This window comes from Poecilia formosa, unplaced genomic scaffold (assembly GCF_000485575.1).
Source record: "Poecilia formosa unplaced genomic scaffold, Poecilia_formosa-5.1.2 Scaffold643, whole genome shotgun sequence".
NCBI lineage: Eukaryota > Metazoa > Chordata > Actinopteri > Cyprinodontiformes > Poeciliidae > Poecilia > Poecilia formosa.
The window spans coordinates 61,414-76,906 of NW_006800582.1; the positions used below are offsets into that span (position 1 = coordinate 61,414).

At 47.1% G+C, this 15,493-nt stretch overlaps 1 protein-coding gene across 4 annotated transcripts in view; it reads left to right on the forward strand.

Annotated features, from left to right (window-relative positions):
* The window catches only part of slc35a2 (solute carrier family 35 member 2), a 27,386-nt gene extending 12,976 nt beyond the window's left edge, over positions 1-14,410 (forward strand). The window contains exons 4-7 of one of the 4 annotated variants that reach the window (XR_001660289.1): positions 1,949-2,071; positions 9,425-10,011; positions 12,680-12,799; positions 13,848-14,410. Coding sequence is in view for 2 of the 4 variants with exons in the window: in XM_007541936.2 (XP_007541998.1) it covers positions 1,949-2,071; positions 9,425-10,011; positions 10,158-10,197 (750 nt within the window). In the remaining 2 variants the exon portion in view is untranslated. Of the gene's footprint in view, positions 1-1,948; positions 2,072-9,424; positions 10,012-10,157; positions 12,649-12,679; positions 12,864-12,993; positions 13,048-13,847 lie in introns of those variants that run through there. The other 3 variants (XR_001660288.1, XM_007541937.2, XM_007541936.2) reach the window with 3 other exon arrangements.
* Positions 14,411-15,493: the final 1,083 nt, after the last annotated feature.

The window sequence follows — 15,493 nt, forward strand, 5'->3', positions numbered from 1 at the left end:
TGACCCCCCTGTAATTGGAGCACACCCTCCGGTCCCCCTTTTTGAACAGGGGGACCACCACCCCAGTCTGCCAATCCAGGGGAACTGCCCCCGATGTCCCTGCGATATTGCAGAGTCGTGTGAGCCAACACAACCCTACAACATCCACAGCCTTAAGGAACTCCGAGCGGATCTCATCCACCCCAGGGGCCTCCATTGTTGAGGCTGCTTATCTGGGCTGTGGCCGGAAGGTTGTCAGTGTCTGTCGAGGCGGCAACCCTCGAAACCGTTGGTGGACACCTTTGGTGAGGGATGCTGTCAAGCTGAAGAAGGAGTCCTATCAGGCCTTTTTGGCCTGTGGGACTCCAGAAGCAGCTGATGGGTACCGGCAGGTGAAGTGGCATGCGGCTCGGGTGGTCGCTGAGGCAAAAACTCAGGCATGGGAGGAGTTTGGAGAGGCCATGGAGATTGGTGCAGAGTCTGCCATGAAGCGGGCGCTGTATCGGTCTGTCATGGTGAAGGGAGAGCTGAGTCAAAAAGCGAAGTTCTCGATTTACCGGTCGATCTACGTTCCCACCCTCATCTATGGTCATGAGCTTTGAGTCATGACCGAAAGAACGGGGTCCCGGATACAAGAAATGGGTTTCCTCCGCAGGGTGTCTGGGCTCTTCCTTAGAGATAGGGTGAGAAGCTCGGTCATCCGGGAGGGACTCAGAGTAGAGCCGCTGCTCCTCCATGTCAAGAGGAGCCAGTTGAGGCTCTGGCATCTGGTCAGGATGCCTCCTGGACGCCTCCCTGGTGAGGAGTTCAGGTCCCACCAGGAGGAGGCCCCGGGGCCCCGGACTGTCTCTCGGCTGGCCTGGGAACGCTTTGGGATTCCCCTGGAGGAGCTGGAAGAAGTGGCTGGGAGAGGGAAGTCTGGGCCTCCCTTCTGAAGCTGCTAACCCCGCAACCCAACCCTGGATAAAAGGAAGAAGATGGATGAAAGTTTGTTCCAGATCTGTGGAGCATAGAAGCTGAATACTGGCTGTCCATGTTTGGTTCTGGTTCTGCTCTGCGTCAGAACCAGAATCTTCGATCCGTCCAGTGATTTATAAACTAGCAGCAGATTAAAGTCTCAGTGAAGGAATGTAGAACCGGGTGGATGAGTTTCTCTGATCTGAGACTTTAGTCCTCTGGTCCTGGTTCTGGTTCTGCAGGTGGCGTCTGACGGCTAGCAGAACCTTCGGCCCCTCTGATGTTGGGAACAGAAAGTTTCTAATGTTTTTTTACCCTTTGGTCCTTGAATTTGTTGACGAGTGAAGACAGGAAGTCCTGACAAAGCAGTAATGTAGACACCAGTTCACCGTTCTGCAACTCATAATTTACATATCACATTAAATTTGATTTTGATGCTTTCTTCACCCTGAGGCATTTTTCCATCTCTGCAGCGTCGTTCTCTCAGACGCTGCAGAGGTTCCACATGGCAGGATTTACTGCGGCCGTTTGCGGTGTGAAGAAAAGCAGAGGTCACTGCTGCCTAGCATCAGCTGCAGGTGATCGATGAACACTGATCACCTGCTTTTTCACGGAAATCGGCCAATAGTGATCGGTGGCCAATCGATTGGAACACCATTCCTATAAACCTGTTTGCTCAGAGCTGCCTTTGATTCATAGCAGCTGGAACACCAGTAGTTTAAATCTGAATCTGAATAAACTTGACAACAGTTTTTTCTAGGGTAACTTTATACTCAGGAAGTCTGGAATTAGATTTTCCCAATCAGGAGGAATCTTCCATGTCTCACCGTCTTCCTTCCTGTCAGTCTCGTCCACATGAATGTTTTTTTTTTCTTTTAGTACATTTTAATATGTTTCTACAAATAGTTTTCTTCAAAGATCTTGTTGAACCTTCAGGTCGGAGTTTTCAGGAAGGTCTGCCACAGATATTTTAAAGGTCTTACCTGGTCATAACAGGCTCCTCCCCCTCCAGGTGACCTACCAGCTGAAGATCCTCACCACGGCGCTCTTCAGCGTCTTGATGCTCAGGAAGTCTCTGTCCAGAGTCCAGTGGGTTTCCCTGCTGCTGCTCTTCGCCGGCGTCGCCATCGTCCAGGTACGTCCCGGTTCTGGCTCCACTGATCCGGAGAACGGTTCCGGTTCTTTGGTCTTCTGCAGGTTTTCTTTCAGGCTTGTTCTGGTTCAGTCCGTCTCAAGTCAAGTCAAAGTTTATTTCTATAGCACATTTCCAAAGCTGACCAAAGCGCTTCACGGGAAATATCACAGGTAGATAAATGATAAAATAGAAAATAAAAATAAAAGTTCAGTAAAAAATAAGACAAAAAAATAAAATTGGCAAAGATACTAAAAGCTAATAATATGAATAAAACCAAACAATACTTAATTTTTTAGCTGCAGCAATTTTCTTCCATCCTTCCACTGGTGTTGAAGACCAGAGAGAACAGATGAGTTTTAGTCCCAACTTAAATCAAACTCAATCAAATTTTATTTGTATAGCACCTTTCAGCAACAAGGCATTTCAAAGAGCTTTACATCATAAAAACACAAAACTACAAAGTCATAGAAACATGAGAACATCACACATCAGATTATTGATCAATGTTTCACGATTGTTTCAAAATCTTCTTCAACCAGCTGAGTTTTAGTCTACATTTAAAGGAGCTCAGGGTTTCAGCTGTTTTACAGTTTTCTGGGAGTTTGTTCCAGATATGTGGCGCATAGAAGCTGAATGCTACAGTCCTACACTGAGCCAGTGTAGGACAACTGGGTGATGTAATGTTAGAACTGGGTGATATAGAACTGGGCGGTGTCTCTATCTCCCTGGTTTTAGTGAGAACTCCAGCAGCAGCGTTCTGGATCAGCTGCAGCTGAAGGATTTATTTATTTATTTATTTTTAAGCTGACTGAGAGTTTAGCAGCCAGAGGGAGACGATCCACAGAGAGGCTCTGTCTGCTTTACCGCCTGTCTTTTGGGACAGAGGGTAGAGCAGCCCTACAGCCACCCAGAAGCCTGAGGTCGATAGCGATAGCCCACCCTGGTCTGTATAAATAATGGTCAGATCGGACAAACGGCTCCCTAGCGGCCTTTTTCTTCAGCTATTCAGGAACCAGTGAAGCCCACAGCTTAAAGGGCTGCACATATACTCATAGAATCTGGGGTTACAATACGTAACCAACGTTCTACTTCGCATAGACTTCGCCCTTTAAGGCTATCGCTAGTGCTAAAGGCGAAGCAGGATGTAGTCTATGCCTCACTGGGTCCATCCAGACCACCACCATGAAGCATCTGCTCGCATATAACAAAAACAGTCTCAGCCTAGAGTGCGGAATTACGCACTCCCGGCCTCCCATACAGCAGAAGACCAGAGAGGAGAAAACATCTGGTCAGAAAGGTTGAGACAAACAGACCTGCTGCTGTGAACAGGAACAACGAACGTTACGAACTGTAACAGTATAATGATGAACAGAACAGGTAACTTATATTATACAACACTTTGGACAACCATGTTGTTCTCAAATGCTTTGTGAGTAAACGTAACAAAAATAATTATTCTGTCAGAAATCTGTGAACAGAATGGGTCATAGAGAACGTGGAAACATCACACAGGTAAACCCAAATAGATGAGAACAGAGATGACCAGGAAACTGCCGTCAAATGTCCTCCACAGACATTCCTTCACGCAGAGCTGTGGAGGATGAAATCCCTCTGGTGGAGTGACTCTCCGATTCTCTGGAGGATCCAATCCAGAAGAAGTGTAAGCCTGTGAGATGGCCTCACACAGAAAGATGCTGGGCGGACAGAGAACACCCCACTGAGTTATCTCTGTAATGCATGAACAGACACGGAGAGCGACGCAGTGCAGACGTGAGCGCCACATAACAAGAAAGCGTGCGCACGGGGCAGAGAAGATGAGAAGCAGCTTCTGTCTCAGAGTTATGAGGAGGGGTCTAAGAACCCTCCAAAGATATCGTTCTTGATCTGAACGAGCTTGTGATGCTTTGAGGAGTAAAGCAGGGTTGGGATGCAGCAAAATATAATCTTAAGAAATCATAATGCAACTGCTCAGCCTCGAGTTTGAACCAAAAACTAAACTCAGCTATCGTTGGAGTCCTGAAGCTGAAACATTAATGGAGTGGAAATAAAAACGAGGTATGTGAAAATGTAGGGCACATCCAACACCATCATATTCTCAACATCATTGTATTCTGAGACAAGAAGGAGCAACAGAGAGAGAGGAAAAATTGCTCACTCTCTTGCATAAGGGCCAACAACAGAGCAGATTTAAAAGACAAGGAACTTAAGAGGAGCCTGATCTAAAGACTTGAATGGAGCTTCAACCAGAGCATGCAGGACCAGTGTTAAATCCCACAGAGGAACAAGTGGGCATGACACCTGTCTGTTTCTGCGTACACCTCTCAGAAACCGCTTCATCAGTGGGTGGTTGAAGACTGTTCTGTCACCAAAAACCCTCATGGCAGGAGGAAAAAGCTGCAGCATGTTTTAATGGTGCTGAAAGCTAAGTTTCTGTCCATCAGCTGCTGGAGAAATGACAGCACGCAGCCTAAAGGACATGAAATGGGCTCCACCCTCTCTCCCACACACCAGTGCTGAAAGGCTGACCATTTCGAAGCATATGAAGCTGTAGAAGAAGCAGCTCGTGGGCACTGAATGGTGCGCACCACATCCTGAGGGAGACCGAGCCTCTCTAGGTGCTCCCGTTCAGCCGCCAGACCCAGAGATGTTGGCCTATTTCCGGGTGGCTCCTGATCTCTCCGCCAGCCTGGAGGAGCACATCCTCTCTCCATGGCAGCTTCCACGGTCGACCTGACATCAACTGCTGCAGACTGGGAAACCACGCCGCGTTCTTGCACTCGGGTGCCAGGATTACCGACAGCTGTTCCTCCTGAACTCGGTCCAGGAGCCGTGAAATCAATGGAACTGGGGGAAATGCATAAAGGAGCATTTTTGGCTATGGGCTGTGAGCGAAGGCGTCCACTCCTAGTGGTGGGTCCTCCCGTGGACTTGGTGAGAACCACAGCTGGCACTGCGCGTTCTCCCACATGGTGAACAGGTCCACTGCCGGTCTGCCGAATCTGCTCCATATTTGAGCAGCCAGCTCGGGATGGAGACTCCAGTCCCTGTGGTGAGGACCGCCCCTGGACATGATGTCCGCTCCTCTGTTCAGGACACCGGGGATGTACACCGCTCTGATCCAGAGCAGGTTTATGCCTGAAAAGCACAGCAGCTGTCTGGTGATGTTTAACAGCTGAGTGGAACGCACGCCACCCTGGGGATTTATGTAGGCTGTTACACCAGCCCCAGCTCCAGACGAGTTTAACAGCGGAGGCTCGGCTGACTGTGTGGATGGAAAATGCCCACCAATGCCACCGGGCCTGCTGTTGCCACTCTGTTGTCCATGTGGATCATAATATGCTGACCCTTCAGCAGAGGAGCAAAGTGCTGAGTCACCTTCAGCACCGTGAGGAGCTCCAGCATGTTTATATGAAGAGTCATGTTGTCTGGCCACTGTGCTCCACCCACCTGAGACAGACACGTTCCTCCCCATCCCAACAGGGATGCGTCTGTGAACACCAATAGGTGTGACGTGGGTCTGCTGAGGGGAACTCCCTCTGCCAGAATGCTGGGGCTCCACCAGTGAGTCCCCCAGTGGGTCAGATCAGCTCCCACTGAAGGAGGAACAGAGATCATGCACCTCTTCTGGCGCATGATCATGATTGAGCAACTAGCTCGGGATGGAGACTCCAGTCCCCATGGTGAGGATCTATGCATAGGCAAGTGAACCATCTCTGGAGACACGTGAGCCCCTGACGTCATCCCCAGCAGCTGCGTGACTGACAGAGCTGCCGCTACGCTGCGAGGCCTGACATGGTGGAGCTGTGCTGACAGAGGATTGATTCTCGGTTGTGCTAATCGGGCTCTCATCGTAGCCGAGTTCAACTCCACTCCTAGATAAATGATAATCTGAGATGGAAAAACCGAACTCTTACCTCAGTTGCTTCTGGGTCTGAATGGCAGCTTCCTCTTTGGACTGAGCCAGTAAAAGCAGGTCGTCCAGATAGAAGAGGACTCTCATCCCTGCCATGTGCAGTGGCTGCAGCGCTGTTTCCACACATTTGGAAAATGTGCACAGGGCGAGAGAATAACCAAATGACAGACGTTTGTACTGATACTGGGCCCCTGGAAAGAGAAACACAGATACTTCCAGTGTTTCAGGATGATGGAGACGTGGAAATATACATCCTTTAAATCTATGGAGGTGAACCAGTCGTCCTGTTGAACGTTTCCAGCACCTGTCTGATTCTCAGCATATGGAATGACCTCTCCACAATCAAGCTGTTGAACAGGAACAGATCGAGAAAGAGTCTCACTCCTCCTGTTTTTGGGGACCAGAAAATAGCGGAAATAAAACTCCACATTTTCTTCTCCTTGGGGAACCGTGGAAATGACACCTTTCGCCACAAGTTCCTGCAGCTCTGACATGAGAGCGGCGTTCTTCACCGGAGATGGTAGAAGCGTCTCTACGATCCCCCTGAACAGTGAAGGCCTGCCGCCAAACTGCATCATGTAACCCTTGCTGATTAGCTGATCCATCCACCTGTCCAGGGAACATGCAGCGCCGTCACTCTGAATAATGTTCTGAGGGACTAATAGTCATTTCCTAGCTTGTCTGCTCCATGGCTGGCCAGTCCAGGGTGGCTCAGGCTGACATCTGCTGGGAAGATGCTGGGTTGCTGGCTGTCGCACCAAGNAGTTCCTGCAGCTCTGACATAAGAGTGGCGTTCTTCACCGGAGATGGTAGAAGCGTCTCTACGATCCCCCTGAACAGTGGAGGCCTGCCGCCAAATTGCATCATGTAACCCCTGCTGATTAGCTGATCCATCCACCTGTCCAGGGAACATGCAGCGCCGTCACTCTGAATAATGTTCTGAAAGCGGGCGTGCATTCATGTGAGGTGCTGTGGTTCGCAGGAACTATAGCCAAGTCAGAGCCCCTACCGCCGTCCCCTGCCTCGGAGAGTCTCTGGGGAGGGGAGAAGTCAGAGGGGAGCTCGAACAGAAAGGGCTGGTTATTGCCTCCATGCGGCCTGAGATGACCGTGCTCATGTCAGGGCGGGGACAAACCCATGCGCTTCCTGAAGGGGAGTCAGGGTGTCTGAGACGCCGTTTTGGCATGGTCCGCTGCCGGACAAATGAGGAGCCTTCGACACTCACGAGGTGAGATGAGTGTGAAGCTGCAGCCGGAGTCTCACTAGGCTCTAACTGTTCACACAATGCGCTCCTGGATTCAGACTGCTCAGAAGAGGCAGACTTATCCACTGAGACAGAAAACTTCTGTCTCACCTTCTTAGAGGCCACCGGCTCGCTGTGTGTGTGCGAGGAAGCTGCTGTGAGATCAGCTGATCTGACAGCTGGAACCTGCAGGAATTTTGCTCTCAGCGATGTTTGTGTTTTATTTCAAAACATTTCACATTATCACACACATTCCTTCCAGCTAGTTATTTCCTAGCTTGTCTGCTCCATGGCTGGCCAGTCCAGGATGGCTCAGGCTGACATCTGCTGGGAAGATGCTGGGTTGCTGGCTGTCGCACCAAGAAGAACTGCCAAGAGGTGGAGGAGGATGGCAAGAGTCTCCTAAGAGCAGAGTAGGAAGAGACTGCTGCAGCTGTGGAGTGTCTCAGGTGTTGACGGTAGCCACGTCTGTCCCTCCAGTGGCCAGAGGTGCAGGTATCGGGTTGTGACCCTACCAGGCAGAAGACAGACTCAGAGGTGATGGGGCCGTCCAGCAGGTCCTTCTGGAGCTTCTCGGACATTGACGCTGACAGGCGGAGCCAGGCAGTCCTCTGGATCAGAGTGGGCCAGGAAGCGATTCATGAGGAACAAATCGCTGACGTGGCGCACAGGTTGAGTATGATGTCAACCTCTTTGCAGAGAGAGCTCTTAAGCTCCCCTAGCAAGGCAGCTTCCTCCACCCTCTTAGAGATGCCGCATGACAACAAGGTGGCATTATTCGTGGCATGCTCGTTGTCTGATAGGCGCACTGGTAGGCCCGGTCGGAGAACCTGGTAATCAACTAATCGTGCTTAGAAAGGGGCACGATCAGTGCCCCTTTCGCTGGTATAATCTGGACGTCTTGGACCCAAACACATCAGCGAGGCCCGGATCCAGAGTTGGAACAGAGGGAACAGTCCGGCAATGAATCCTTCCACCCTGATGATGGGCGCATAGGTGGAGACAGGCGCCCTCACCTTCGTGGCTTCAGCCGCTGCCTCAGCTAATTTCGTCATCATGTCTAGGAACTGAGGCCAGATGGAGTCTGGGCGGCGACTCTGGGCAGAGCCAAACTGTCCCGCCAGATCATTCGAACACGGTAGGGGAGGTTGGAGGACAGAAAGCCCTTTAGTGCTAGCCGCCTCCTTGATCAAGCTAGGTAACTTGTGGAGGAGCGAGCCCACTGCTGGGAGCGGGGTTGAGTCCGACATACGGAGCCCGGGGGTTGACTGAGCATCCGCTCAGCCGCCTCTATTCCACCGCAGTTCTTCCCAGCTGAAAGGCAACTTCGCTGCTGCTCTCTCCAACTTCCTCTCTGCTGGCAGAATCATTTGATTTCCGTTCAGCGTAAGCACCACATGAACAGCAACCGGACTCGGTGGGCCCAGGGCTCCGCCTAGCACCAGCCTTGAAAATAGCTTGCCTCTGCCTTCTCACCTCCAGCGGGAGGAGAGCACAGGAGCAGCAAGAGGGCTGAGGCGTTAGAGTGAGGCCCGCGTGCTGGGGGCCCCGGCATCCCTCGCAGATCCGGTGCCCGTCGAAGGACATGATGTACCCTGTCTGACAAGACGGGCACAAATGGGTGGAACCGTTGGACAACATCTTTGCTCTTAGACAGTCTTGATATCGCTACGCTGAAGAAAAAAGGGGTCCATTTGTCCGGTCTAGCCGTTATTTATCCAGGGTGGGGCCCACCTACTGGATGGGCGTGGACTACGCTTTTTTTTTCAGTGCTGCGCATGAGGGATAAGCCCACTAGCGGTAGCCTTAAAGGGCAAAGCCTATGCGAAATAGAACTCAGTATTTTTCTTAATTAGGTACAGAAAGTTTGCTCTTAGTCAAGTTTGCTTGACTAAGAGCAAACCTAAGAGCCTGTACATCCTGCAGACAACCCTATAACATCTGTACAGCAGACTGGCTGTCATTTGTAGTTGCAGGCAGATTTATAGAAGGAGAGACTGCTTTTAAAGATACAACACAGAGGCAACAGATACAAGGCTAAAAGAACGGGCATTAACATTGACCCCTGGGGAACCCCGTACCCCGATTTGATCTATTAGTGGATCTACTGATGGATCTATCGATAGATCCATCAGTAGATCAATATATCTGTCCATTGATGGATGTATTGATGACTCTGCCTGTGGTCTGATTGCAGGTGCAGCAGGAGGGAAAGAAGGAGGCGGCGGTGGCTGACGCCTCCAACCAGAACTATATGGTGGGTCTGGTTGCCGTGGTGATCAGCTGCCTGTCGTCTGGCTTCGCCGGCGTTTACTTTGAGCGGATCTTGAAGGGCAGCTCTGCGTCGGTGTGGATGAGGAACGTGCAGCTGGGCATCTTCGGCACGGCGCTTGGACTGCTGGGAATGTGGTGGAACGACGGCGCCGCCGTGGCCGAGCGCGGCTTCCTGTTCGGCTACACCGGCATGGTGTGGTGCGTCATCTTCAACCAGGCGTTCGGTGGGCTGCTGGTGGCCGTGGTGGTGAAGTACGCTGACAACATCCTGAAGGGCTTCGCCACTTCCTTCTCCATCATCGTTTCCACGGTGATGTCCGTCTACCTGTTTGGCTTCCACGTGGACTTGCTGTTCACCGCGGGGGCGGGGCTCGTCATCGGCGCCGTCTACATGTACAGCCTCCCCAAGGCGCCCGGCGGCCTCCCATGCCCCGAACCCTCCTCTTCCTCTGCGTCCATTGAGCCGCCGAGGGCGGGCAGAGGCGGCGAGATGGAGGTGTTTCTGCCAAAGTCAGTCCTGGTGAAGTGATTCTGTGTCTCTGGCGCCACCTGGTGCTCCTTTCCTCTCTGCTCCAACTAACCAATGAGTGAGCTCCTCCTGCTGCGTCTCCTCCTCTTCCTGTCCTACTAACCTCTGCTCCCCCTCTCTTCCTCAGAGCTCCTTCCCCAGCCGCCACAGCACAGACTAATTCCTAGAAGCTGAGCAGGAAGGAGCTGGAGCGCCCCCTGCTGTTCTCTCTGCCTTAAAACTCTTTGCTATCTGAAAGAAGCGCCTTACACTGATTGGGTCCTGCTTGGTAGTTGCTGATTGGTTGGTCGGCGTGGGGGCGGGGCCACCTGTGGACTGTATGTTGCCTTTCCCTCTGTCTGAAGCCATAGGGTGGCGGTTCTGATCCCGGCCTGGTGTAGCCCGGTCCGGTCTGGCTGCTCGCTGGGAATGTGCTCATTGATTGGAGCATTTTTTAATTGTTCAACTAATCTGTGATGTTTGTTGTTGGAGGGGGCGTGGCCTGTCTGTAGGCGGGGTCAAGGGTCATTGTTTCATTTTTGTCTCCATTAAGACCTGATATGTTCCTGAAAACTTGAGCAGGTCCAGAACCTTCATGTCATAACCCAAACCACCAGAAGATGGCGCTGTCCAAACAGCACATGCAGAGAAATATTCTCTCTAAAAGTCTGAAAATGAGTTCTATTGTTTCTGCTGATGGATATTCATCATTTTGTGGAAAACCAAAATTTCCACAAATTCATGTGGGCGGAGTCAGGAGTTGATCTCAGTCCCACCCACATCCACTGGTCACCGCCGGGTTTTCCTTTTACAAAGAAAGCAGAAATATTGTTCAGTCTCAGTAAAAAGAAAGTACACCCTCAAATTTCACAGCAGATTTCTCCTCTGGTCCATTAAACTAAAATCAGAGGAAATTGAGTAGAACAGAAATAAAACCTACAGAGACTAAATCAATCAGATATTTAGTTTTCAAAACCATAAAATAATCCAGAAGTCAGAGGTTTTATAAGACAGAACTACAGAGAAAATGTTTCATTAAATCCGATTTAAAGGTTCTTTAATTTCCACATCAGGATCTAGAAACAGCTGCTTTCTGGTTGGACCAGCTAAAATGTCTCCATCCAATCAGTTTGAGCTTTAAGGTTCAAAAGTCTTGTTTCATTTGGTCCCGAGTCAGAAAGGTTCTTGTTAAATTCCTTTAAAACCTTTTTGTCGGATTTAAACGCTGTGTTCCGGGTTGGTTGGAATCGGACCTCGGCTCACCCGGATCACTCGGGTCCATTTGGAGACAAAAACCCGGCAGAACTGCGAAGATTTCGCTGGATTTCCGTTTTCTTTCTGTTTGGGTGGGTGAGGGGAAGAGGAGCGGTCTGGACTCTTCCTCGTGTTGATGATATTGATTGGGATTCTGGTGGGATAACGAGGATTTTTACGTTTTTTTTTTTTGTTTTTCCTGAATCTGAAGCTTCATCTTCAAACAGAAGCTTCAGTTTTTCAGCTGTGCAGATGCTTTCTAGGCGTTTCAGGTGTTAAAGTATTTGGACCTCCAGGACGATTCAGAACCAGTTTTCTCTCTGAGACCCAGAGGTCTGACGGTGACGATGATGATGGTGACAGAAGAAAACAGAATTAATTCATATGAATCTCAAAAGTTTTTCCATAACGTTCATCTTAAGATCATTCAGTAAAAAAAATCACCAATCGTCAAAATAGTAATTTTCTCCTAACACGATTGAAGAAATAGAAAAATTATTTATAAATATGTTTTGACCAAGAAGAACAAAATGAATGATAAAGTTTCATTTCTTTTATTTCTTTATTTCTGCTCGCTGTGTCTGGTCATGGCCACCAGGGGGCAGCCTCATCAGACCCGGATGGAGTTTGGCTCCTTGTTCAAATCCTTTCAACATTAATATCTCACATCATTCAAAGTAATGAAACATTTTCCATTAAATCTTTTTATATTTTTTGTCCACAAATAAAAAATGCTGAAAAGCCAAAAATGTAATTAAAATATATTTTCTTTTTGTCTTGTTTTTGCAATCATAATTTATTATCAAATTGATGTAATAAATGTTATTCCTGAGCAATAGAAATGCAAGAGATAAATGAAGAATATATAAAAATGTAAATTGTAGGTGAATATTGATACGTTTTATTTTATCTGTGCTGAAAGTGAAACATTTTATATTTTTTCCTGAAAGCTTTTTTTGTTGGGGGTAGGTGGGGGGGGGAATCATGAGCATCTGAAGGGGAAAAAACTGAACACTTCTTGTTTTTATATTTGAAGAAACTGAGATGTATGAGTTGTTTACAGGGTTGTTTTTATTTCTGTGTAAAAATTAAATCCCATGAGATTATAAATTCACCTGAATGACGCAGAGTTTCTGTGTTTGGTGGAAATTGTAGATTTTCTGAATCAGATTTGATCTGAGCTGACAGCCTGGAGCGCCCCCTGCTGGATATTTTCTTGTGTTGGCGAACCGGAAACAGTCGCAGCTCCGGGTTCCATGTCCACTTCCTGTTTTTCTCAAACTGTTGGGACAGTTTGTGCGGTTGCACTCGGTTGTTGGTTTGTATCACAGCTTGTGAGTTTGTAAATATTTGTTTTGGTAAAGTTTTATAAATCAAACACTAAACTCTGGAGTTTGTCTTTTAATTTCCCTTCAGTTTGGAATTGGGACAAAAATCAGCCTGAATCGATGTCTAACTAAAGCTGAAACGCCGCCAGGTGCGAATACCTGGCTAAAGGGTTAGCTCATTAGCAGAGCTAATGCTAACGAACTACAGGTGAGGCAGTTTAAGCCTCAGCAGAGCGAAACGTTTAGCCTGTTGCTTCCCAGCCAGGTCAAAGGTCAGGAGGCCTTAGTCCAGCTGTCGCAGGTTCGATTCCTGGCCTTTGCGACCTTTGCTGCATGTCTTCCACCTTCTCTCATTACCCACTTTCCTGTCAAATAAAGGCCACTAGAGCCAAAAAAAAAAAGGTCAGGATCAGACTAACGCTACAATAAATCACCAGAGATAAACATCTTGTTTAGAATTAACACATTTCTTACTAATGTTTCGACATTAATATATTTCACTATATTTTTATATTCTAATTATTTTAAAAATACACCAAATCTAATTAAAAGGATGTAGAAAAGCTACTTGTGAATCCATGACTGGAAAACCATCAGAAAGTTTTTACTTCCTGGTTCCCTTCAGGTGAAACTTGATTTTCCAGTTTCACTCCAACTATTATCACGAAATTACAAAAAGTACATTTCTATTGTATTTCTGTCAACTTCCCTGAGAAATTCCTCAAATATTCCAGTTTGTGACAAAAATGGATTTCTGCTGCAGCAGGCGGGATCCGAACCCAGGTCACGACCTCTCCAGGTCAGTGTGCTGGTCTTACTGGGAGGACTGGTTTTTGACCTGCTTGTGGATCTGATTGATCAGATCTGATTAGTTTTCATCAATAGTCCTGAAAGTTCGGGCCTGGTTCTGGAGGTGCGGTCCAGGGTCGAACACAGGAAGTTCCTGGTGCTCTGCAGGTTTCAGGGGTTCTAAGATCCGGAAGCGGCAGGTTTGGACCAGAACGTTCTGGACCGCAGTCGACACGGACAGAATAACGGAGATTTATTTCATCTCCATAAGAAGGAGTCACCTGGAGATGATCATGAAATTCAGAGTTTCTCAGAGAGAACTTCCTGTTTAAAGGACTTCCTGTTTGTAGAACTTCCTGTCCCAGAAGTCGGTCGTCTCTTCGGATGAGGCCATGAAGGAACCGTCTTCTGGCTATTCTTCTCCTGATCTCTTTTCTAATCTTCCTCTTCCTCTATCCGTCCTGCAGGTGTTCAGGAAAAGAGAAAGGATCCTGAAATGGACAGCTACCACTTCCTGTCTACTGAGGTCATGACCTTTCAAATTAAGATGCCAGACAGCATCACTCCAACATCTTCTGGACTTGAAAACGGTTCGGTTCTGCTCTCCAGCACCATAGAAGTCACACCGTAAACCGTTCTTTCAGTTTGTTTTTAGGTGAAACACATGAAGTCTCATCATCTCATTGTGATGAAAAGCTGATGGTTCTGGATTCAGGGTTTTATCTGAAGAAGAAAATCAGCAGAACTTTGAGAAGTGACTTTTTGTGGCCCTTCACAATAAGAGCAGAAACTAAAGATCAACTTTCTGATCCTTCATTTCTTTGCTTCTTCTTGGCTTCGTATCGTTCAGTTTCGTTCTGTTTTCGGTTTCATTCGGTTTTGTTAACGTTCTCACATGGAGAGCCAAAGTGGTTCTGTCCCTCTGAACCGGATCAGGAAACCATCTCAGAATGTCTCCAGGTTTTCAACATTTCAAAATAAAAGGCTGGATTTTTTTTTCCAGATAGAGATATACACATTTTTAAAATGTATTCATTTGTTTAATAACTTAATTTGATTTATTTACACATTTTTATTTTAGAAAGTAAAATAAAAATGTATTTAAGTAAAATAAAAATAAATGAAATGTATTTATTTGATAAAATCACCTTCTTATCGTTATATTTTATTATTTTTGGGTTGTAATAATAAAAGTAAGTTTTCAAAATATTGAAAAAAGAAAATAAATTAAAAATGTATTATTTATTAAACTCCAAATATCTTTTTTTTCTGTCAGTTTATCTTTATGAACTTCCTTTCATGTCAGAATAAATTTCCTTTAAGCTCATTTTACCTTAAAATAAAACTACATTTTTATGTTTTGCTTTTTTGTGTTCTGTTTAATTTGTCATTTTCTGTCACTGATTTTTAAATGAAATGTTCTCCATGTTATCTTGTTGAAGTTTGTTTTATTATTTCTCATGTATTTTGAAATCTTCCCATGAATTTAAACCAAAAACAAACACTCCACTAATAAAATAAAATGTTTATAATGTGAAGGAATGAAATCTGCAACTTTTCGGTCTGAGGCACTAAACTGTTTACAGCGCCCCCTGTTGTGGGTCAACAAGGACTTTTCTGATTTTATTTCACTTCAATGTGAAATAAGTGCAGAAGAAGAGAAGTCATTTATGTTACTATATATTTTTATTGTGATAAATGACTAAAGTTCAGGTTTACTTTCCTGTTCAATAATAAAACTGACGTCTGCAGTTGGTCAAGCTGCCACCAGGGGGCGGGGTGGAGCCTTCTTGTTCTGTCAGAAGCAGCTGCAGGTGTTGTTGACCCTAATCTAAGAGGTCAAAGTTCAGCAGTTACCTAGATCCAGGGTCCAGGTATTAGCCTGGTCCATTGAGCCACAGTTAGTAGTGATGGGTAGATGAGGTGTCATGTATCGTTTCGACACAAATCAAAACTGTGTCGAGTCTGTGTTGATACTGTCACTCAATACTGACACCTGCTGGACATTAAAAATTCCTACAGGCAACGTAGTGATTTGATGACCTAGTAGTCTATACCAGTGTTTTTCAGCCAAGGTACATTGTTTTAATTGAAAAAATCCCGAGGCACACCA